The sequence below is a fragment of the Triturus cristatus genome, chromosome 1_2 (assembly GCF_964204655.1).
Source record: "Triturus cristatus chromosome 1_2, aTriCri1.1, whole genome shotgun sequence".
Classification (NCBI taxonomy): domain Eukaryota; kingdom Metazoa; phylum Chordata; class Amphibia; order Caudata; family Salamandridae; genus Triturus; species Triturus cristatus.
The window spans coordinates 85,008,549-85,034,321 of NC_140580.1; the positions used below are offsets into that span (position 1 = coordinate 85,008,549).

The following is a 25,773-nucleotide window of genomic DNA, read 5'->3' on the forward strand; positions in this document are numbered from 1 at the left end:
GCGCTGATAAATGGGTCCTAGGACCAATTGTTGTTCTACACTACTAGTGGTCTTGAAGCACTTATTGAGCCACTCACTTAAGTATCCCCTTAGAGCATGCTCCAGGTCTGTCACTGTCTGTGTGCAGTTATAAACTGCCAATTCGACATCCTAAATAAACCCTTTGCAAAGAATTCAACTACTTTTTTAAGTCACCCCTAAAGAAGGTTATAAACATCCCATAGAGCAGAGTGCAGTGTATTTAAAACGCTGGATTTGTACTTTTAAGTTTCACATATCTGGTAGTGAAATACTACTAAATTTGTTTTTTTTACAGCTGTGAGGCCTACCTCTCCCATATGATAGAATTATAGAATTGAGATACCTTATTACATTTAATGAGTGATAACTTTTGTTGGGAACAGTATCAAGTTTAGTGTTTAGAAAAGTGTAATTTAAAATCCTCTTTTAAGGTAAAATCAATTTTTAAGCCACAATTCTGAAAATACCAGTTTTAGAAAGCTATAATGTTTTTGCCCTAAGCATTTGGTGTGTGCAGTCTGCTTCCTAGGTTAAATGACTAGGTGTAGTTGGCAGTTTGCCTGTGTGTGTTCCTCTCAGACAGCCAAACAATAGAGTGACCAGTGTTGACAGGATTTGCCATCCTGACAGCATGGGAGTGGCTGTGCTGTGCACAGCTTCATTTGCACTTCAAAGAAACTACCTCAGCCCACACACAAATACCTTCACACTAGCCTTTTGGGCCACTAGACATCCTGTGACCAGGGTAGAGAGGTAGGAAATCCCAGAACTATGTGTTGAGGAGGAAACTCCAGACGTTTTGTTCCACTTCAAAGCCGGCACCAGGTACAAAGTTAGGACCTTCAGAGCCCCTTCTCAGTTCATCTGCGGAGAACTCTTCGAGGACTTCCCTGCTGCCTGTGGCCTGCTCTGTACTTCAGAACACTGCCCTGATGCCTGAAGCCCTCAGAGGACTGACTGCCCTGCTGCTATCCCTATTTTTCTGCTTGAACCCAGGGCTACCAGAGTGACTCCAAGGGCAAATTGGCTGGTCACCTGATCAGAGCTCCGGGGACAGAAAAGGCTCCAACCATCTTGAACCTACACCTGGATGCAGCCTGATTGACTCCTGACCCTCCAAGTGGTGGCCATCCATCCAGCCCTAGACCCTTGGAAGTGGTGCTACAGGTGCCTGTATAGCCCAAATCAAAAACCTGGGAGAATTTCTGCCAAAAACGTCCCTGAGATGGAGGAGAAGATGGACCCTACCTGCTCACTGATTCGCCCAAGGTTCATCACTGGTCGTCCTGACTTTGCTGTAACCCCTGATATGTTCTTCTCAGCAGAAGTAAATCCTGTTAAGTGATTCCTCTCTGGAAGGATATCTGGCCTCATGGAGCCCTCGTCGGATACAGCCTGCAGCTTCGTACCATTGGAGATTTTCAACTTCCTAAAGGACTAAGTCACAATGTAGAAATGTTAACTGCGACTTTGTCCAGCTGCTCCCAGAGGGTGACGCCTTCTGCCCCTAAAACTCCTCTGGCTGCCCTGCCCTGCTGAACTTTACCTTCTCAGACGTTTAAAAAAAAAAATTATTTTAAGTTCAAAGATAAGGGGAGACCGGGCGCAATCCACTTTGTGTATCTGAACTGCACTCCATCGTGGTCAGCCATAAATTTCTACTTTGCCCCAGTCTTGTGTGACTAGATATCCTCAATTGGTGTTTTATTCTTTCAGGCACTATTTTTCACTTTAAGCTTTAAAAAAAACTCTAATTCCGGGTCTACTGATTGGATTTTTGTTTTTTTGGTGTCAGATAATTATTTCAATTTTAATCTGTTTTTCTAAATTGGAGGGGTATTTTTCTTGTGTTGTGTTTTCACTTTATCACTGCTTGAGTGCTGCATGAATACTTTACATACTGCCTCTAAGTTTAACCTGACTGCTTTCGTGCCAAACTACAAGAGATTTAAGCACAGGTTAATTTATTGACTGTTGTGGTTCACCCTGAGAAGGGCTCACACCCCCTCAACAGCCCAATTTGGCACAAGGAGTCCTGCAGTCCATTAGTAGCATTTAATTTACAGGCCCTGGATACATGTAGTAACACATAGTAGGGATTTATAAGTAAATTAAATGTGGCAATCAGATGTAATCCAATTTTACTGTGTTTAAAAGAGAAAGCACAAACCCTTTACAGCTGGTTAGGAGGGGTGAGGAGCGCAGAGTCAAATGGTCAACAAAAACGGGTTCAGCAAAAAAAGTAAAAACCCTGGGGAAAACTACAAATTAGATGGTAATTCCCATCAAAGGTTATTTACTTCCCAGCACAAAGGTGTTTTACAATTGGAAAGGGTGTCCTTTTCTCAGATCAAATAGTGAGTTTTGCTACTTTGCACCACTTTGCTTCAAGGGTGCATTACTTGTAGTTTCTTGGGCAGATTAGAGCAATTACACATAGTTTTGACGCAAAACAAAATAGCAAGACCGAGCTCTGCATCAAAACCAAACTACTTTTTGAAGCTGGCACTAAGAAGGAAAGATTTCTCATTTCACCAACCATTCCATACATTGCATGTCTGCTGCATTGCACAGCATGCATACAATGTGTGAAATGTTTCAGAATTTGTCTCAGCATTGTATTCTGTGCTGCAACGGTATGCTTTGTACTATTCCTGACCAGACTTCACACATACAGCTATAAACCATAGTGCAGAGGTCGTGCATGGTTTGAGGCAGCCTTTATAGCGTACAAACACAAAAAGGGAGAGAGGTCCTTAAGACCAATTCTTCTGTTTTCCTTATCAATTACAAAACACAGTAAGGAATAACTGGGCTTTGTGTTTCTGTCAATACCGATTGGAGACTGATGTGCCACTGAGAATTACCAGGCCTTATCCACTCAATTGTAGCATGCTTCATCATCAGGCACGTTTCGACTTGGACTCGCATGGGCTACAACCAGCATTTTGGGTGTGAGTTTTTTTTTAGCTGTTTGAGGGGGTGGGGGGGGGGGGGCAATACTTGAGTGCCAGAGAAAAGAAAAGTTAAAAGTCTTCAATATCCCTTTGTATTATTTAATGTGTGGGTACCCTGACTTAATTAAAAAGATTACTAGAGAAGGGTAGAAGCTATTATTACCCTGCCATTTAAATAGTTCTACATATTTCATCTGTCTACTTAGAGCCCAGTGGGTCTGCAGCTTTCTGCAGGACCAATTCTTTTCAAGTGACTCTGGCTAATGGTAGAAAATACCTATGTGGAAAGCCGGCACACCAAAATACCATATCATTGAGGATACCTATGCCAACCGATACTAATGTTTTTTTCACATCCAATTCTATCTGTAATTGAGTGGAAGTACAAATCTCAGTGGAGAACAAATGTACTAAAAAAACCAAGCAAAAAAGAGGTCACAGCACACAGGGTTAACTCGTGGAAACACACTGGGGCAGATTTATGGTTCCTGGCGCATCCCTGCAAATCAGCAGGGATGCGCCAGGAAAGATGCGTCACGCAAGTTTCCCCTTGCGCCACCACAGATGCGCCGCATTTACAATGCAGCGCATCATGGCGCAAGGATAAACAGATGCGTGACGCATCTGATGGCATAAGGGCGGCGCATTACTGGAGTCGTGTCGCAAGCACCACGCAACTCCAGCAATGCTCAGGGGCTGCCCATACCGAACATGCTGCGTCATGCCTTACGCCTGCTTCAAGCAGGCGCAGGGTTTTGACGCAGCAGCGTCGGAAAAGTGACTCAGTGAAATCTTGTAGATTTCATTGCGTCACTTTTCCGAGGCTTTTTCCGACGGAACGCCCACCCTGCATACATTAAACCTGACGCAGGTTTAATGTAGCGCAGGGCTTTACAACGTGACGCATCTCCCTAGATGCGTCACGTTGTAAATAAGGCGCAACATGGCGCATGGTTTATGCCGCCGCTGCGTCACAGAAGTGACGCAACGGCGGCGTAAATGTCTCGCAAGGGGCTTGTAAATCTGCCCCACTATGTCCAGTGAAGATAGGCATGTGGATTAAAAACGAATATGCTTAAAATCTCAAGCATTCAACAGGTAATCTTACCAAAAGCTTAGACTACTTGTACTAAACCCAGGAAGAGGAGGGGGTGTCACCCTGCAGTCAGACACTTTAAAAGAAAAACAGGCATGAGTTTTTTACATAAATTTTAACGTTTTGCTAGTATGTCGTACAGCAACATACACCATGGATGGCAAATAATTTGGCTATACCAATACCCAAAGTGGGGGGCGGGGAGGGGGGGCAATACATTTGATTACTGTGCCACATTCCCGATTAAAGAGCTTATTAAAAAATAATAAATGTGCCCCTCAGAATCATTCAGTGCTGCACCCAAGACAACACTGAGACTCCATCAAAGTTAAGCTCCTGATAATACATATAATAAGCCACAGATAATAACAAAGACACACATATTAAGCTCTTGATAAAACATGCATGCCTCCGCTGAAGATAACTCATGGATTAATTTACCCACAGTTTTGCTTTTAATAAGGCACAGACTCGCTCACTCAGACCCCTGAATTTGATAATTGGTGATTCTTAGTTGAATTGAGTGGCACCCACAAAGGGATGAACTACACCCTTCTAATAACAATTTTAAACATTGTCATTTAATATTTATATTATTATTATCTTTTTTACAAATTAAGCACTACAGATATTGTGTACAAAAACAATTTGTATTGCAGCATTCTTTTGATCGTTGCTGTTTTCTTCCTGACTAAAAAAGTTCCATACTAAGGGATTCAGACACACAAATATAAATAGACATTGGATGCATTAATACCACAGTCTTGTTTTAGTTCACTTCTGTGTTGTGCTCATTAGTGTAGATGCTAAGGCCCCATTTAGAGTTTGATGAACAAGGTACTTCATCGCAAATGCTGCAGCGTATTCTGCCTGCCAAACTCTTTGATTTAGAGATGGGCAGAGTTTATCATTTCTGTTGCAGCCTTGTTTGCTCTATCAATAGAAAACGTCCTTTGTAGGTAAGACATTTCACTATCTGTCTTATTTAGGGTGGACGGTGTGAGGGTTATTTTCTTCTCTCCATTCATGCCAGGAAAAACCTGATGGACAGAAAAAACAATAATGCCCCACACCCTGAACTCCCAGGGTGTAGGGGGCATTCATTTTTTGTTTTTCTAAAACAAACTCCTGCTTTGAGATTCTGTTTCTGAAAAACAAAAACACTGAAAAAATTTAGTGGACGGCCATCAAATAGGTCAGCAGCTGTCCACCAAACATATGGACATTGAAAGGAACCGCTGTGACAGTGGTTACTTTGAATGTACAGAGAAGACTGCAGGGCCAGATGGGCAGGAGTCCATCAGGATGGTAAAGGTAATGCCCTCCTCCAGCCTGAATGATGAATTACTATCCGTCAAATTCACAATAAGGCGGTAAATCTTAAGCATGTACAAGCTGTGATCTAAAAATGTCAAGGGTTATATTTGACTGCACATAAAAGCAGAATGTCATTAAGCAAAAAACAAAAAATATTACAAGCCTATTCAGTATCACCTACCGTGCTCCGGAGAAGGTGACTTGAATGCAGGAGTTGTTTTGTGCCACCAGCTGCCACAAGCACCGAGCATTGTTAGGGTAAGAATATGGGTAGCCGGGGCTGGTGAAAGTCCCAGATGGCTGAGACAGGATACCGCCACAAGAGGAGTTACCTACAGGATGAAAGGACAAGCGTAATAACAATTTAATATGAAAACAAGAAGGAGAAATAATTGACTTTGTTTAATAAAAAGAAATTACACATATACTCGCAAAAAATGTGGCAAGTTAGGAAAATCTACCTATGTTGCTACCAATATTAGGACTATCCACTCTAATCAATTTTATTACCTGAAAGAATGCTTAACCGTAAATTATGCAAACTGAATGAGTTAATATTGAAACCATTTGTTATAAATAGTAATATTTGACCTTTAAAATTAAGCAAGGTGTGAACTTGGAGGATTTGGCCTTTGAAGGTGTCTAATCTTGCATTATGTTAAGGGTGTCCTAACAGATATACTCCCCACTGTGTAGGAGTAAACAGTGAATGCGTTGTCAAATTTTCTGTAAATTAATCAAAAGTAGGAATTTGTGTCATGTGGTGTGTAGAGCTACGAGCTGTGATTCTAATAATGTTTGTATTTTGTTGTATGCACTTACATTTTTCGTTTGAAATGCAAGGTGTATATCAAATTGAACATGTACATTTTTAAGAACATTTACAACCATTACAAAGTGGGCCTTAACAGAGGAAAACACATGTTGGTTGCCATCTACAATCAGCTATTGTCTATAATTTCAAGTTGTTGAGGTCTAATCATATATAATGAAAAATTGATGATATAGTGTGTCCCTTTGTTGTTGAGCAACAGAGCTTTTTAGGTTGACTTTAAATAATTGAATGTGTGATCAACAAATTGAATAATACAAATCCATAGATTTGCCCTGATTCCCTTGATGACTTCAAATGCTCCCTATGTGTTTGTTTAAGTTTGAAATGAAGTTTTTATATCAGAGGCTGTAGGAATGGCCAATTCTGCAGGGTTAACCCTCAAACTTTTTTCCTCTTTTACTGACCTCCTTTTTGTTGACGGGCCTTACAACTCGGTGCCTGCTAACTGCTACTCAGTGCTAAAGTGCTTGTGCTTACTCCCCTAAAACGTGGTTTGTTTGAAATGACATTTAATTTACTTTTATGCACCCTAGTAAATTGCACTACATGTGCTAAGGGCCTGTAAATTAATTACTACTAGTGGGCCTGCAGCACTGATTGTGCCACCCGCTTAAGTAGCCCCTTAAACATCTCTCAGGCCTGCCGTTGCGGAGCCTCTGTGTGCTGTTTACACTGCCATGTTGACTTGGCATTTAAATCCCTTTAACAAGCCTTAAAATTCCCTTTTATTATGTATACATCATAGATAGGCCAGAGGCAGCCCATAGGGCAAGGTGCTGTGTAATTAAAAGGTAGGATGTGTGCTTATACATTTTGCATGTCCTGGTAGTGAAAAGCTCTCAAATTCGTATTTCACTACTGTGAGGCCTACCCCTCCCATAGGTAACCATTTGGGATTTGTTTTTACATCTAATGAGCTGTAATTCCAAATCAGAAGGCGGAAGATCTGTCAAGTTTATTACCTTTAGAATTTTGATGATAAATCCTCTTTAAAGACAAAATCGAAATTATCATTACAATTTTGAAAATGCCTTTCACAAAGATAGCATTTTTCTGCTCTTAACCCTGTGTGCCTGCAGCTTGTCTCTGAGACATGTCTGGGGTGGGTGATAGCTGGACTTTGTGTATACCACCTATTTAGTCACACACAACGGGAGCTTAGGTGTGACTAAATAGGACACCCTGGGAGGATATGAGGGAGGAGCTGGTAACAGCCTTAAACTTACACCTGAATAGTCTATGTCCTGCCCCACACAAAGGGCTGCAAACCCCCCTGTAGTGAGTCTGGAGCAAGGGCAGGAAGGTAGGACCTGTTATGTTATGTTATTTTATTTAAGCTTATAACGCGCACAGATACTACAGGGAGTGTCCTGGCGTGAGCCTAGAGAGGGCGAAGTGAGTACATGTTAGACAAATAGATGAGTCTTTAATTTTTTTGGAAAAAACAAAATTCTTGGATGCTGCGAAGGGCCAGAGGAAGTGAGTTCTAAGCAGAGGTAGCTCTGACTGCAAGTGAACTGCTCCCCATTCTTGTGAGTCGGAAGCAGGGGGTGTGGGCAAAAGATGAGAAGATGAGTGGAGAGATCTAGTGGGGGTGTAGAACAAGAAGCGCTTCTGCAAGTACGTGGGGCCACAGGCATTAAGAGCACGGTGGGCCAAGGTCAGAGCTTTAAACTTCGTCCACGGGTAGCCAATGAAGGGAACGCAAATGTTGTCTGGCGTTGCATCTCAAAGGGGTGTTAAAAACAAGTCTCGCTGCAGCATTTTGGACAATCTGTAGTTTGTTGAGGAGGTAGCCGGGCACGCCGACATACAGAGCATTCGCGTAGTCGAACCAAGAGAGTACCAGAGCTCGAGTCACCGTCTCCTTAGATGCTCTAGGGAAAAGCAGGAGAAGTTTCCTAAGGGTTTTGAGTATCCCCAAACAATTCCCTGCTAACTTCTTAATCTCTGTGGTGAAGGAGAGATTCTCCTCAAGCCAGACTGCAAGATTCTTAGCGGTTGCCCCATTGAGGCAGGCATGGGGAATTCCATTGGCCATTGACTTTCTCTGAACTGAGGGGCCAAAGTGTCCAAAGAGGAGAATTTCAGATTTATCCTCGTTACATTTAAGCTGTGCTGAAGAAAGCCAGCTAAAAACTACTGACAGACAGTTTATGGCTGGGAATGTGGAGCCCTCTGATTTCTTGTCCCAGGTAAACAGGAGCTGAGTATCATCAGCATATGCTATGATTTTGACTCCCAACTTTTCAGCCAAGTGGATCAGGAGGGTGACATAAAGATTGAAAAGAAGGGGGCTCAAAGAGGACTCCTGGGGCACTCCAGTAGATACCTCCCGGGATGAAGAGGAAAACAGGGGGAGCCAGACTTGTTGGTTGCGCCCCTCCAGAAAGGAATTCAGCCTGCTAATGGAAGCACCTGAGATCCCCAAGTCCGTGAGACGGGTGAGTAGCAGAGAATGGGCAACAGTTTTAAATATTGAGGTCCAGTAAAATGAGAGCTGCCCTACCGCCCGCATCCAGACACTCCCGAATAGCTTCTGAGACTTCCACCAAGGCCGATTCCTATGAGGCAGTGAATCCTGATTTAGCTTGGTGAAGAAGTTCTGCACCCTCAACGAAGGTACCCACTTTCTAGCAAGCTTTCGCTATGATAGGAAGAAGAGAGCTAGAGCGGTAGTTAGCTGGGTTCGGAGGATCCAATGAAGGTTTTTTTTTCCTTTCATCTGTGTACTTCAAAGACCTACTTTGAAGTCTCTCCACTATATTATACCCAGCAATGCCTTTGAAGTCTCCCCACTTCAAGAGTCACACAGTGTTGGCACCAAACTTTAATGCAGCATGAGAGTCCACAGAGCAAGTCCAGCCTGTGAAGGCAACTCCAACACTTACAGTCCCACAAGTTCCCCGCTGTTGAACATTGCTCTGTTGACTTCAGTCTCTTGCTTCTACTGAACTGAAAATCCTCATGGAGAGTGAGATTCTGAACACTTAGGACCTTTTTATGAGTTTGGTGATCCTACAGAGATGGAGGTCCTCCATCGTCCACGGCAGGACCACCAGACCTGTGGTATGACTGCCTGCCAGATCAGAAGTTAAATCCTGGTCAGGCAGGGGGTGTTGCGGCAGTCTGCAAGTCTTATAAAGAGCCTATGATGCAGACTGCAGCAGTCAGACTGCAGACTGCCCTCTCCTGCAAGTTGTGGCATACATGCACCGTCTGGCCCAAATCAAGAATGTGGCCCTGCTAGGGCCCCCTTTGTTGCCTCTCCGCCACCCTTTTAATGTTGGTATCACCGCCATGAAGAGGGCAATGAAAAGGTCACTAGTAATATGCTCTGCGGTGCCAGCAGCAGCACTGCCAACATATTACAACCGGTTTCAGCCTAGCAGGATCCTTGATCCCTGTGCTGATGGCAGTCTCATGGCGCTCTGACTGCCCAAGTTTTAATACTGCTCTGGGTCAGGTAGTGTGGCAGTGGTATGACCACCATCATGGATTCCGCAGTCCTATGGACCACCAAACTTGTAATAAGGCCCATAGGCTTCTGAACAGTGCAATATACCTGAAGAAACACCAATCCACAAGCAGGTGTTGTTTTGGTCCATTAAGGCTAAATACAAGTGAGAGAGTAACCCCGATTGCCACGGATTTGTCCCCTCCATATAGTGCACCCCAATGAGCATAGAAAGTATGTAATGTACTTATAACAATATCACAAGGTGTTCAGTAAATTAAGGTCTATGAAACGTCTTGAAGTTACTGCCCTAATGATAGTAAAGGCCTGATATCTTTTTCTAAAAAAATAACACTGCTTGAAAATAATATTCATTTTAAGTGATACCTGCGTTTTCTGAAGTAGTCATACCTAGTGCCTCCAAGTGTAAGTCTTGGCTGCTTGACTTCACTACCATGTGAATGTCAAAATCTAAAGAGGGCCTGTAAATATAGTGTGCTCTGGAAGGAGGCAATACTTGTTACAGGATTACCTAAATGCCCCTAAGTCAAACAGACCCTCAAAGAACTGACCTGACTTCAATCATCATCTAAATTATAAACACTATGTGAGCTAACATACATTTCAACAACAACTACCTGAATTCCAACTTAACTGTACCACAAATGCATCCAAACATTCAGCTTCTGACCACAGTAAATCTTCACAATGTATTCAATCTCTGAAGTTCCCATCATACAGAGACCATGTAATCCTCTCAAATATCATACAAATGTTATCCACTGAAAATCTGAAATGTGTGCTAGATTGTTTGTTCTTTTGTTGCAATAGGCACAGTTTCATCCACACTGAAACCAAGCTATATCTCCTCCTAAGAAAAATGTGAATTAACCCCTGAGAGTATTGCTGCTAATTAACTATTGCAGACCACCTTCCCTAGCCAAGATAATTCAAAGAGCAGTAGCACTGCAAACCCACTGACTGCCATCTAATCCTTATAATCTAGCAAAATGACTTGCGTCCTAGAAGCATTATATAGATCACAGCCAAATGTGATGAGTAAAACCAGAGAGAGCGAACCTAATGAATCTGAGGGAGCAGGGTAACTGAAGCTTCAAAGATATTGCCCAAGTTCCTGGCAGAATCAACTGGTTTAAGGGGAGACCCCAAGCATGCAGGCCACCAGGCCAGAGACATTCAGACAAAATAAGCCCACCAAATACCTAACCTCAGTTTTATCTGAATTTATCTTAGGAGTATATATATACGCCTAAGTATATCTATCTATCTATCTATAGATATATATAGTAGAGATATATATATGTGTGTGTGTGTGTACATATATTATCTACTGGCGGTCGCCAGTAGATAGCTATAGTTAGGACCGTGTTTCCATAGGAAATCCGCAACATTCTATTTGGAATAACTTTGGCGCCGGTTGACGAATCCTCACGAAATTTTCAAAATAGGTGGGGCGCTCTGCTCCGCTCCTACCCTGAAAGTCTCGGGGGGATTCGTCAAGCGGGGGCTGAGAAAAAAGGGGGGTCCCAAAACGCATTTTCCCCATACAATTTTCCATAGGGACCTTTAGTCCAAGGTACAGCCCGAACGGCTGAACAGAATTACTTGAAATTTGGCAAAGAGGTAGTCCTCAGCTCAGGGATGTGCCTTTTGCATATATGGAGTCAATCTGTTAAGTAGTTCCTGAGAAAATCAAAAGTAAAATCATCCTGAGATCTGATTGGCTGTCAGCACTTCATCCAAGAAGTGTTGGCAGCCATCTTGGGACCAATATACATGATAGCACCTCATTAAAAAGCATTGCAGTTAATAGAAGGTTTTAAGACTTTAGTTACATTATAAATCATTTGTTGATGGTACCATACTCATTTAAGGAATTGTGGTGTGTTCTAAGGTGATTTTACCATGTGAAAAAGCCTGCTGCTGTGATATCATGAACCATGTTTTAGAGAAAACTATTTTCTCATGCTTTTCCCACAGAGGTTTGGAAGGTGATCTATAAGCTAAACTGAGAGCATATTTTCTGTAAATTCACATTATCTTTCTCAGTCATGTGAGAATGAAGCCTGACATTCTTAGTAAAACATGTACACCCAACAAGGGCAGAGACTGTCAGTTGATTCCTTTGTGTTCTACTGCAGCTTCCCAGAGTGTTCTAAAGAACAACTAGAGCGCTAACAGTCTTACTTATGACAAAAGTATGGCACACCTGAAGCCATCTTAATTGGAATAAAGTGGTAACACTTAAAACATTTAATTTACAAAGGAACAAAATGAGGGGGTTCATTTTGCCATATAAATTATGATTAGTGCTGCAGAAAGAAAAACACATTTTGACTTCTGAAATAATCTTTTATTTCATAAAAAAGTTCTGACATGCAGACTGAAACATGCACTTTCAATACCAGCAGCAGATTTGCCTGGTGAGCAGTAGCTTTACTACAGTGATCTAATGAGCAACTAGAGTGCTAACATTCAGAATTTATGGAAAATGTGTGACACATCTGAATGCCTTCTTGATTGAATAAAAGTAAAAAACTGAAAGTATTTCCTACTGAGGAGACTGCAGTAAATGAGGAAATTAGGAAACTTCATAACAAATAAATCTCCCAAGATGGCCACCAGAGACAAAAGAGCCCAAATGTAGCCCAAATGTAGCCCAAATATCACCCAGATGTAGCCCAAATGTAGCCCAATGACACACCGTCCCAGAGTGTTCTTAAGATCAACTAGAGCACTTACTGTCTTACTTATGACAAAAGTATGGCATACCTGAAGCCATCTTGATTGGAATAAACTGGTAACACTTAAAACATTTATTTAAAAAGGAACACAATGAGGGGGTTCATTTTGCCATATAAATTATGATTAGTGCTGAAGAAAGAAAAATTAGGGCATATTTTGAGTGACTTCTTAAATCCTCTTCTATTTCATTAAAAAATTCTGATATGCAGACTGAAACATGCACTTCTAATACTAGCAGCAGACTTCCGTGGTGAGCAGTAGCTTTACTACAGTGATCTAATGAGCAACTAGAGTGCTAACATTCAGAATTTATGGCAAATGTGTTACATATCTGAATACCTTCTTGATGGAATCAAAGTAAAAAACTGAAAGATTTCCTACTGAGGAGACTGCAGTAAATGAGGAAATTAGGAAACTTCATAACAAATAAATCTCCTAAAATGGCCACCAGAGACAAAAGAGCCCAAATGTAGCCCAAATGTAGCCCAAATATCACCCAAATGTAGCCCAAATGTAGCCCAATGACAGAAGTGTGCAAAACACTTATTTTTTGTGTATTTGCAGTTTTATATAGTGCAGACTTGTCAGGTATTGGAGTGCTTTACATGAGCATTGGTTACATCACACAAGATCAAATTCATTTTGGTTGTAGACATGGGGAGATTAAGTGATTTGACCAGAATCACAGAATGTTGTGCTGAAGCAGAAACTCCAACCTGGTTCCCCAGTTGCAAAGTCTGCAGCTCTGGAAGTAACACCACACCCTCTCCCCTTGGATGCAACATTTAATCAAGTGGTCAACTGGATAAAAAAACTAAGATTACAAATAATTTAAAAGTTCTTTGTCGCTATTTGAAAACTCAGAAAATATGTCCTCATTTTAGTTTTTTAGAGCACTAACCATAATTTTGATGCAAATAAGACCATCTCATATATGTAATTTCTAAAGGAAATGCTCTAGGCATTACAGTTTTGATTACATCAAGATGACGTCAGGCAGTCCACACTTTTGTAATAAATATATTATGTTAGCAATCTAGTTGTTCATTGGGATACTGTTGAGAGGCAGAGGCCAGGGGCACGGACTCTGAAAATTGAAGGCAGGTAGGAGAGTGCAGAGGCAAAAATTTGACCACACTAGGCAGGCAGGAAGGGCAGTGGCAGCACAACAGACTATGGAGGGCAGTGGAAAGGGGGGCAGGGGCTACAAACAAACAACACAGGACTGGCAAGAGAGGCTGTGGTGATGTAATAGACCATTGTGGGCAGAAGGAAGAGGCAGTGGTCATACAACCATACATGCCAACAGACCCGTTTCAGCCAGGAAACGTCCAATGTTTTTAAGCTCAAATGGGCTTTACTTGATCTGGTTCCTGTCTACAAGCTTCTCTTTTTCAATGTAACTCAAAGGGGAAAATCAATACCCCAGTTTTATTTCAAAATCTCCCTCTTACCAAGTTCAAAATGTTCACAAGTATGGTACATTGGATCATGGTAGGCAGGAGGAATTGGGGTAGGGACATGGACTCGGATAACAGAGGACAGGAGGGACATTGAGAGGTGCACCAAACTGACCCTACAGGGCAGGCATCAGGGTTTGCAGCAGCACAATACACCACACAGGGCATGCGGGACGGGAGTGCAGCACAACAATCCATAGAAAGCAATAGGGAGGGGACAGGACCATGCACATGGACACCAGACAACAGAGGGGAAAGAGGCAATGGTAGCTAGCTGACCATAATGGACAGACAGGAGAGAAAGCTGCAGCATAACAGACCATAAAGGGCAGGAGGGACGGATCAGGGGCATTACAATGGAACCGACAAGCCAGGAAGGAGGGAATGGGGGTCTGCACATGGAAACAGAGGGCTGGGGCAAGGGGGCAGGGCAGGAGCAGCAAGATGACCATGGAGGTCAGGCAGGATGGGCACTAGAAACAAGACACACCATGGAGAGCAACAGTGAGACTGATGGCATACACACAGACCATGGAGGGAAGGTGAGAGGGGGTCAGGAGCAGCTAGCTGACCACACAGGGAAGGTGGGAGGGGCCATGGCAGCACAGAAGACCATGCATGGCAAGCGGGAGGGTTAGTGGCAGCACAATGGCTATGATGGGCAAGAAGGCGGGTGCAGGGGCATGCACAAAGGACCATGGAGGATAGAAGGGAGGGTCAGGACCTGGGCACAGACAAGAGAGTTCAGGGTAAGGGGCCTCACAACAGACCGCGCGGGACAGGCAGGAGGAGCAGTTGCAGCACAACAGACCAGGGAGGGCAGAAGGGTGTGGCAGTAAAATGGACCATGAAGGACAGGAGGAAGGGGATAGGGGCATGGCATGTGGACAGGCAGGGTGGAGGTGGCAGGGACAGGTTACAGTCATCTGACAATGCTAGGCAGGTGGGAGGGGAGTGGCAGCTCAACAGAACACTCAGAGTAGATAGGAGTAGCAGGTCCATGGAACATGGTGGTCAAAAAGGATGGAGCAGGGGCATGCACAAAGACATCGGAGGGCAGGGGGAAGGAGAATAGGGGCAGCAAGCTAAGCACAGGTGGGTATTAGGAACTTTATTGTTTTTAAAATGTGTGTCTGTGCGAACTACTTAAAATATGAACAAGTATGCAGCATAATCTCACTTTTATTCAGGAAGAAGTGAACGTTTGGGACTGTGACTCCGGGCTCACTTTGCAGAAACATCCCCTGACCTTCCACCGCCCATCGCAAAATGTAATGCCCGTGAAAAGGGTAGGTCATTAGCAAATAATGAAATTATAAATTTATCCACAGTCACCCTTACTGAAGCCGAGAAACAACTGCTAAGTCTTGGATTAACATACTGTCCAGTTTCAGACTTCAACTATACAAGAACAAGAGTTGATATTTATCTTTACATCAGAAAACTAAAATTAAAAAAGTTCTTTTGTGTCAAGGAGGGTCAAAATGAAAATGAAAAGAATTTAACCATTGACACTGCTGTTGCAATGAACCCCTTGAATCTACATGCGAAAGACACCAAAACTTTTTTGACAATGCATCAACTGGCTACCAATGATACGATTGATCTTGATATGTCTTCCACTCAGGAGGAGCTGAGAATGGCCTCGGTTGAACAATTAGGAGCCAACCTGAGTCCGTTCAAACCTAAATCAAAATTTATGCCTATAATGCCTAGGGATTCTATTGATGTTTTTCAAGATATAATTGTAGATGATCTTAAAAAGCTACACCATAGGATCAAACACAAAAAAAGATATAAAAGCCAACATGAAAAAGACTATTCATTGTTAACCAAAAAAATTTGAGTGATGACTATAGGATTATTGTGGCCACTGCTGACAAAGGAGGTAACGTGGTTATCTGGCCGCAGGAAGCCTACATCAGTGAAGCAATGAATCAGCTCAATAATCCATCATGCTATTCCAAGAGTACCATCAAGGACTTCAATGAAGCTAGAGAAGTCCTGAAAAAACTTTTGATGAAATGGAAAAGGGAAGGCATGATTTCTAAACAGGAATTTGAGTTTCTTCATGTTGAGCATCCTTTACTACCAAAATTATATTTTTTACCCAAGGTCCACAAACAAGTTGTTCCAGTGCCTGGGAGACCTATTATATCTGCCATTGCGGGAGTAGCGGAACATGTGACTGAATATATCGACTACTTCCTGCAGGATTTGGTAAAGGATCTTCCTACTTACATCAGAGACACTGGGGATTTCATTGGTAAGATTAAAGATGCTGGTTGGAGCGATGATATGCTATTTATCACCTTAGATATCGAATCGCTTTATACAAGTATTGACCATGCATCTGGACTAAAGGCCTTGGAATTTTTCCTGGGCAAAAGGCCGATTAATTGTTATAACCATAACAAACTACTGATGGAACTTACCAGCTGGTGTCTTAATAACAACTTTTTTCTGTTTGGAAATGATATTTACATTCAGAAGCGTGGTGTGGCGATGGGGGCATGCTTCTCTCCCAGCTATGCATGTTTACATGTTGGCTGGTGGGAGGAGCATGTCCTCAGACTAACACATCATGATATGTACAAAGAGCATGTGGTACTTTGGATGCGATTTATTGACGATGTTTTTATCTTATGGCGTGGTGATTTTGCCAGTGCGACCAATTTTGTCACTGCACTCAATACCAATCAGCAAAATCTTAGATTCACCTCTTCCATCAGTGAGTGTGAAGCTATTTTTTTAGATGTTAAAGTATTTGTACATCAGAATCATTTGGCCACTAAACTTTATCGAAAAAGCACTGCTGGAAATAATACTCTTCATGCCAGCAGTGCACATCCTAGACATGTTATCGATAATATTCCGTTTGGAGAATTATTGAGGCTCAAACGGATTTGTAGTGAAGCTGATGATCTTAAAATTTGTACAACTGAAGCTCTGGAAAGATTTAGGCAAAGAGGCTATAGAGAATCCATTTTGAGGGATGCAGTTCTTAAAATGGAATCCAGAACCCGTGAGTCATTACTATTAACAACACCTAATTCTTCTGTTGATAATGACTCTACAAACAGCAACCAAACCCCTAGGCTCATCATAGCCTATAGCAAACAGGCGAGACAAATCAGGTCCATTGTTCAAGAACGATGGCCGATTTTAAAAACTGATTTGGTCTTAAAACCCAGATTACCGGATGGGCCAATAATTACATACAGGAGGGGACCCTCTTTAAGGACCCAAGTTTGCCATGAGTTTCCCGAGCTCAGAAAACAAGAAGAGTGGTTGAAATCCCGGCCGGGATTTAAGCGCTGCTCTACATGTAGAGCGTGCAAATTTGGTAAAAACACCAACCAATATTGCACACCATTCAGCCCAGACCCATTTGATATACGTGGATCTTTTACTTGTAAAACCGAATTCGCTATCTATGTATTAACTTGTACCTGTGATCTTAGATATGTCGGGAGTACCTGGCAACCAGTACACGTTAGGATTCTTCAGCATTTACGTGCCATTGTAAACAATGATGCATCGTATCCGGTGGCGAGGCATTTCAAGGCTTGTCACAATAACAATCTACAATGCCTTAATTATTTTGTAATTGCCTCAGTTCCTAAAACTAAGAGAGGGGGTGACCGTGACAGAATGCTTAGAAGATTAGAATCCGAATACATTTTAAAACTAGATAGCAGATTCCCTAATGGGCTTAATGCAACTGAGGATCTACATGTATTTCTTTAACTTCGCATTGTGTATTGTATTAGGTATAATTTCTATGGAGTGTATTGCCCTGCCTGCTTCCGCGTATATATATTATGAATTTCCAATTTTTGGTCCCATTTTCTTTTTATACTCACAATTTTATTTTTCCTAGTGTGTTTAATAACATGATTTAGGAATATATAAATGTGTTTTTTCACTTCATTTATTAGACATAGACTCTTTGATATGTCTGTTTAGACCATACAATCAATAATAGTGAGTTCACTTACAATGCTCTATAACATCTTTCATATCTCAACTCTCAGGTGTTTTTCAATACAATATGGTCATCATTTTGATTATGCTAACTGCATTATATGTGTTTAGATATTTTTTTGCATTTTAATCTCCATGGTTTGGTACTTGTATCCAAAAAACAAATTTAATCATTGACAATTTTTGCATTATTTGCACAATTCTTTGTGTTTACATTATTGCGTAATTTGCACATTATTTGTATATATTGAATTTTAATCTAAAATATTTGCACTTTATTGCGTAACTTGCACGGTCAATCAAGTTTGGATATCATTGAATCAATGACTATGGAGTTTTATGTATTTTATACTAAATAATGATACGTATTCTTATATGTTTTGCATAATTATTATGTTAGAACATATACATTATTTGCGCCTGATGTTGTTTGGATTTTAACCTGTTATTCAGTTGCACAGCATGTTCAATGTGGTCCAATATGTATTGTTTGGAAAACAGACTTTCTAAGTTTGAGTAATGTGTCTTCACTTTCTAAATGTCACATGGTGTAGAAAAATGGTGAAAAAAACGCAGCCAATTGAAAGTCTTGTTGTATAAAATGGGCTCATTTTATTTAACTGATTGTCTGTGAGCAAGGGCGGATGCCCGAAACGCGTCAGATATTTGTAAAGACTCGGCTTTAAAATAAACTAACAACTATTGTGCCTGACTTTGGATCTGCGTGGTTTCTGCTTTCCGTGGACACTGATTTTTTAGAGACTGCAAACATGGGATATATATATATATATATATATATATATATATATATATATATATATATATATATATATATATAAATGAAAAACTCAAAAATTCACTGAAAAAACTATAGGTTTCAGGGGTGTTATAGTTAGCTGGACTTTTCACTTGTACAAAACCAATGAAATGCCCCCGTTATAGTTAGTTCAGCTAACTATAACTCGCGCGCCCGCAATGCACTGCTGATGACGTCACATATTACATCACTCATGACATGGTCAGTGTCATCACTCATGACATCACTGATGACATCTCAAATGACATCACTGATGACATCACTGATGACATCATCCAGTGAATGTGTGTTTTTGGGAAAATTAAATATGTTTTATATATGTATATCTCAAGGTCGATGGAAGAATAAATGGGTATATAAGTGTCTAAATGGATGATTTGTTTTTGAAAAATTGATTGTGTAACTGACTGATTAAGTGTATCATAGTGAATGCATGGGTTAGTGAGTAATGTTTAAATATGTAAATATCTGTATCAGTCTCTCACTTTGTGTATAAGTGGCTGCATGGGTTGGTGAGTAGCTACATGGGTGTCTATATAGGTTATTAGTTGGTTTTTTGAGTATCAGTCTGAGTGTCTGCATGGTTCGGTGGGGGGTATTACGCAGTGCATAGGTGCATGAATGAGTGACTCACTGTTTGTATGTGTTGAAGACAGCATGTGTGCAGGACTGTATGGGTGGATGAGTGTGTGTATGGGTGTGTTAGTGAGTGAATGACTGTCTCAATAGTGTCTTTGTGAGTAACTACATATGTTTTAAAATAGTATATGTGACTATTGGTGTATATAAGTGAGTATATGTGAGAGTGAGAGATTGAAAGAGTTCCTGTATGAATAAGTATGTGTTTCTATAAGTGATTGTTTAAAAGACTAAGTATGTGTAAGTTTCCGTAGAAGTAAGTGTGGTGGTGTGTGTATAACTGTATATGCAAGTAAATGTATGTTTGATTCTTTATTAGCATGAGTGACTATGTGTGTGAGTAACTCTATGGATGAGTGGCATTGTGTAACAGGATGTATAGGTGTATGAGTACATATGATGAGTGAGTACATGTATGAGTGACTGTATAGGACTGTTGGTGAATGAGAGGATGTATATGTGGATCTTAGAATTACTGAAGAGGTTGTTGTAACTGGTATTGGTATGTCCATTGTTTTGAAAATTTTAGTCTCTATTTTTGAATGTGTGTATCAAAGGTTATATTAGGGTGAGAGGAGGTCTGCCACTCTATCACAAGGATGATGTCATCAGTGATGTCATCAGTGATGTCATTTGAGATGTCATCAGTGATGTCATGAGTGATGTCACTGACCATGTCATGAGTGATGTATTATGTGACGTCATCAGCAGTGCATTGCGGGCGCGCGAGTTATAGTTAGCTGAACTAACTATAACGGGGGAATTTCATTGGTTTTGTACAAGTGAAAAGTCCAGCTAACTATAACACCCCTGAAACCTATGGTTTTTTCAGTGAATTTCTGAGGTTTTTTAAATGCTAATTCCTAACTATAACGTGCCTGAAACCTACGTTTTTTTCATTGAATTTCAAAGGTTTTTTAAATGCTAATTTCTAACTATGCCTACAGAGATAGGACATGTGAAGAAAGAAGAAAAAATGCACAGAAAGAAAAAAAAGAACTGCAGAAAGAAGCAACAGAAGTTCCTCAAAGACGAAGAAAAGTGCAGGAAGAAGGATAACGTGCAGAAAGAACAAAAAGAAGAGCAGAAAGAAGCCTTGTTGCAAAATCATCCTGTACCCTCAACTTTTTCAGACGGATACTGGTGGTAACTGAGTCTGACTAACCAGTCCTAGAGCCAGTGCTATGTTAAAAGACACTTAGAATACAGTGAAAACACCTACATACACTAGGGAACATTATGTGTTGGGGTCCCCCTGTGATTAGCATGACCTCCTCTGTAAGCCCCTAGTATATAATAGGGCAGGGGGATTAAAACTACCTCTTAAAACAGGCCACAGGGCGTTTTTGCACACGTTAACTCAGGCCCCGTCCCCTCCCTTCACCACTGTGTAAACACGCCATGTGTCCATTTTTAATTGGGATATTAAGTTCATTTGAATCCTGAGGGTCCCTAGGGTCCAACTAGCCCACTAGGTACCTCCAGTAAGTGCCACAGAGCTGCGTTGCAGAGAGGTGTAAAAAGTGGCACGGCCTGGACCACCTCTCTGCAATGCAGCTCAGTGGCGCTTACTGGAAGCACTTGGTGGGCTAGTTAGCCCCCAGGGGCCCTCAGTATTGAAGGGAAATTATATCCCCAATTTAAAACGTGCCATAGTGCGTGTTTGCACACGTCACCTCAGGCCCCGTCCCCTCCCTTCATGTCAGAGTCCGGTGCTCTCGGAATCACTCGGGAGCAGAATGCTGCTGTTCCCAATGCCCCTTCCCAGCTTTCCAGGCCACACGCTGTAAATACGAGTTGGCCCAAGAAACCCAAGGGGGGGAAAGGGGAATTGGACAGAGAAGAGACAGTCACTACGTCTTTTTCTTTCTTGAATGTTGTCGCTCTTTCTATCTTGCTTGTGACGACAGGAGTGTGTATACTGTAAAAGACATAATCACAAGGTAAGTACCCTACTCTACACTCTGTACTATCTATGTTCAAAAGGATCCTTCCTCTCTAATACCCACCCTGTCTTTAGTGACCAATGCTCCTCTTCTGTTGGGGAAGGTGGTGTTGTCTTGATGTGGTGTTTCTGTAATGACAAACTCCTTCTATTAGAGCTGACTACTCTACCTCAATTCTCCTCCTCATTTCCTAATTCTTTCCTCTCCTAGTGGCCCTCTTACCCAAGACTCTACTGAAGGTGCCTCAACTGGATTCTGGATTGGTGAGTACTTCTTCTTGTTTTTTCTGAGTATCTACTATGGTGTATTTTCTGTCTGTTAGTCATTACTCTGTACTCTTCAAATAAGGAAACTTCGTAGCGTACCTCCTTGAGACTAACTACGCTCGATAAGTACTTCTCACACGGACCTCGATGCTAAAAGGTTCTGACTTGAAGCTCTGACTTGATGCTCTGCTAGAGTTTAGCTGTCTGTGTCTTTCTGTGATTCTCTGCAGGGATATTCGGTGAGCCTAGCTCACGCGCTGACTAATTACTGAAAATTCTCCTCAGGAAATATCGCTCTTATTGTTGGTTACATACTGTTCCTCTGAACAACTATTCCATTTGAAGTGAAGGGAACCTTGAGTTGAAATTCCTTCACACGCAATTCTCACGGAAACTATTCTTCACAAATGTCGCGCTAAAGCCACGGAACAGTCTTACTGAAATTTCTGGAATCCTGGAACTCGACTTCTATGAAACTCGACAAGACTTCTCTCTCACTAAAGCACGGCACACAAATGTCGACTTTCTCCTCTCATAACTCTGGTGAAGTGCGCCTCTCCACTGGGCTGACACCTGGATCTTGCTGATTGCTATGGAACACTAGAGCGCTAACCTGCGGCTCACATGTTCCAACTGTAGCGGCCATTTTAGGTTCTGGTTTTACTTTAATTCGCTCTCCTGTGCTGTGTTGATTACCGGGGGGCAGGCCTTTGGTCCTAAACATAGGATTCGTTCTCAAGTGTCTGCTGGTCCTGACAGTACCCCCTCTCAACGAATGTCCTCCCGCTCTGGGCTTATTTGGAAATCTCTTATGAAATTCCCTAATTAATCTAGGAGCATGAATGTTTGAAGAAACTTCCCAAGCTCTTTCCTCGGGCCCATAACCTTTCCAATCCAACAAGTAGTACATCTGTCCATTTCGTATCTTAGAATCTGAGACTCGCTGTACCTCAAATTCTTCTCCTATTTCTGTTTGGATTGGTTTGGGGGTATTTTAACTCGTAAATCTCTTGATACTTTTTTCAATAGGGAGACATGAAACACTGGGTGCACATGCAATCCTTTGGGCAACTTCAACTGATAGTTAACTGCACTTAATTTTTTCTCAATCTCATATGGACCTACAAATCTGGGCTGAAACTTTCTAACTCCCTTGAGTCTAAGGTTCTTTGTGTTTAACCACACCTTATCTCCTACTAGTAAATCTGGTTCCTTCCTTCTTTTCTTATCAGAATAGAACTTGTAAGTCGCCTTTGCCTTGGTCAAGTTGTCTGTGGCTATTGAATGCACTCTTGTCATGTGTTCAACTAAATTAGTCACTGCTGGAACATCAACCTCTTGAAATTCTACAGATTGATGGGGATGTCTTCCTGTATTTAAATAGAAAGGTGAGTAACCTGTGGACAGATTTTTTGCATTATTGTGGGCAAACTCTGCTGCCCACAGATAATCTGGCCAATCTCCTTCCTGTTCTAATAAACATAATCTTAGGTACTGTTCTAACTCTTGATTTGTGCGCTCTGTTTGGCCATCTGTCTCTGGGTGGTAGCTAGTCGTGTACCTGGAGTCAATGCTTAATTTCTTGGTAAAGGCCTTCCAAAAATGAGATAAGAATTGGGACCCCCTGTCTGATATCAAAACCTTGGGTACCCCATGGGCTCGAACTATGTGTTGACTAAAGGCATGTGCCAAAGTGGCTGCAGAGGGAACGCCTTTCAAAGGTACAAAATGTGCCATTTTACTAAATGCATCTACACACACTAAGATCGTATCATAACCCTTGCTGGATGGTAAATCTACTATTAAGTCTAAGGTTATAGTGTGCCATGGATGTGGTGGTGTAGGCAAAGGCTGTAGTAGCCCCTGCGGGGCTTGCCTTTCCGACTTCCCCCTAGCGCAAATTTCACAAGTGGCCACATATTGTCGCACATCCTTTGTCAAACTGGGCCACCAAAAACGTCGCCTCACAAGGTCTTCAGTCTTTGTTAATCCCTTATGGCCTGCCAAAAGATCATCGTGACTTCCTTTCAAGGCCTTTTGCTGCAGTTCTGCTGTCGGCAAATAAAGGGCTCCATGATGATATGGTAAACCTTCCCTAATCTCTCTTCCCGAATCTTCTTTCATCCATTCTTCCAATTCTTCTTCTGACATAGAGAACTGCTCCTTCCTTTCCAGCGATTCTCGCAACACTGCTCCAATTATCTTTTCTGAAGGGATGATAGTCTGGACCTTAACCTCCTCCAAAACTTCTTCTGTCCCTCTCCTAGATAAGGCATCTGCCTTACCATTTTGTGCGCCTGGACGGTAAGTAATTAGGAAATCATAGTCCGCAAAATATAATGACCATCTCAGCTGTCTCGGTGTTAGGGTTCTTGCAGACTTCAAAAATTTCAAATTTCGATGGTCGGTGTAAACTGTTACTACATGTCGGGCCCCCATTAAGTAATGTCTTCAGTCCTTGAAGGCATCCTTAATTGCTAGCAGCTCTTTCTCTGTGATGGTATAATTAACTTCCGGTGCCGTTAACTCCCTAAAGCGATAGGCCACCGGGTGCAGTTGTCCAGTTGACTTGTGTCTTTGTGATAACACTCCTCCTAAAGCCCAATTGGAGGCATCAGTTTCTACAAAAAACGGCTCAGATGGATCAGGATGTAGTAAAATTGGGGCTGATGTAAAATCCTTTTTTAACTGCCTAAAAGACTCCTCTGCTTCCTCAGTCCACTCAAATTTGACGCCTTTTCTTAGTAGCCTAGTCATTGGAATTAGTTTCTGGGAGAAATTTTGAATAAATCTCCTATAAAAATTAGCAAACCCAATGAAGCTTTGGATTTCCTTCACAGATTTCGGAGATTCCCACTCCAGAACTGCCTTGATCTTGCTTTCATCCATAGTGACTCCACTGGGGGCGAGCACAAAACCCAAGAATTCCACAGATGTTACACTAAAGGCACACTTTTCCAGTTTGACATAAAGACTATGCTCTCACAATTTCTGCAACACCTTCTTGACGTGCTCTTCATGTTCTTCCACGTTGTTCGAGTAAATTAGTATGTCGTCAATATACACCAATACATTTTGATCAATAAACTCCTTCAAGACATCATTGATGAAATGCTGGAAGGCTGCTGGGGCATTACATAGGCCATACGGCATTACTTGATATTCAAAAAGACCATGTTTTGTCCTAAATTCCGTCTTCCATTCATCTCCTTTCCGAATTCGGACCAGATGGTAGGCCCCCCTCAAGTCCAGCTTGGTATAGATTTTGGCTTCCTTCACCTGGTCCAATAATACCGAGATCAATGGCAAGGGGTACCTATTCTTAATGGTTATTTTATTTATTGCCCTGTAGTCAATGCAAGTTCTCAACTCTCCACTTTTCTTTGGAATAAAAAAAAGTGGCGAGGAGACGGGAGACTGTGATGGTCTGATAAATCCGTTTTCCAGATATTTATGCAGATACTCCTTCAGGTGCTCATCCTCTTTCTCTGTCAGAGCATAGATTCTACTACATGGGAGATTGGATCCGGGTTCCAATTCTATTTTGCAATCGAAGTCTCGATGTGGAGGGAGCCTTTCCGCTTCTACTTCACTAAAGACATCTAAATACTCTGCATATTCTTCAGGTAGTTCTGTGGTATTGATTACACAAATCGTGGATCCTCCTTCGCTTAAAAGAAGGGCCTGCGTCTTTTCTTGACTTCTGTGACCTTCCATATAACAGTGTTCTTTACAATAATCGGAGTTCAAATTCACGGTACGAGCTCCCCAATCTATTGTAGGGTTATGCTCGGTGAGCCATGGCAAACCCAAAATTAATTGGAACTGCGAAGCATCAATCAGATTGAATTGGAGATCTTCTCGATGACCCTCTTCGGATTCCAACTCCACTATTTCTGTATGACTCACAATAGGTCCAGATGAGAGATTTGTTCCGACTACTGCTCGAACAGCCTCACTTCTTTCCTTCTTGATTGCCTTTAACCCAATTTTTTCTGCGAATTTTAGATCACAGAAATTGCCTGTTGCTCCCGAATCTAACATGACTGTGACTTGTCTTAATATTTGTTCCCTATATCGTAGCGTCATCATTAGGGTCAAATGCGGAGCTGCAGACTGCAAAGTATTCGCCAGGGTGTGAGCATCTGGAGCTGTTTCAGCATCAGCAACCACCAGTCCAACTCCACTTACTGGTGGTGCAAGGCGTTT

General features: G+C 41.8%; 1 protein-coding gene across 10 annotated transcripts in view; it reads right to left on the reverse strand.

Moving 5' to 3' along the window:
* LOC146866846 (scavenger receptor cysteine-rich domain-containing protein DMBT1-like) overlaps window positions 1-25,773 on the reverse strand; it is a 1,139,300-nt gene that overhangs the window by 726,810 nt on the left and 386,717 nt on the right. For all 10 annotated transcript variants that reach the window (XM_085602006.1, XM_085601995.1, XM_085601984.1 and 7 more), the window contains one exon: window positions 5,573-5,723. In XM_085602006.1, coding sequence (XP_085458132.1) covers window positions 5,573-5,723 — 151 coding nt within the window. The remainder of the gene's footprint in view (window positions 1-5,572; window positions 5,724-25,773) is intronic.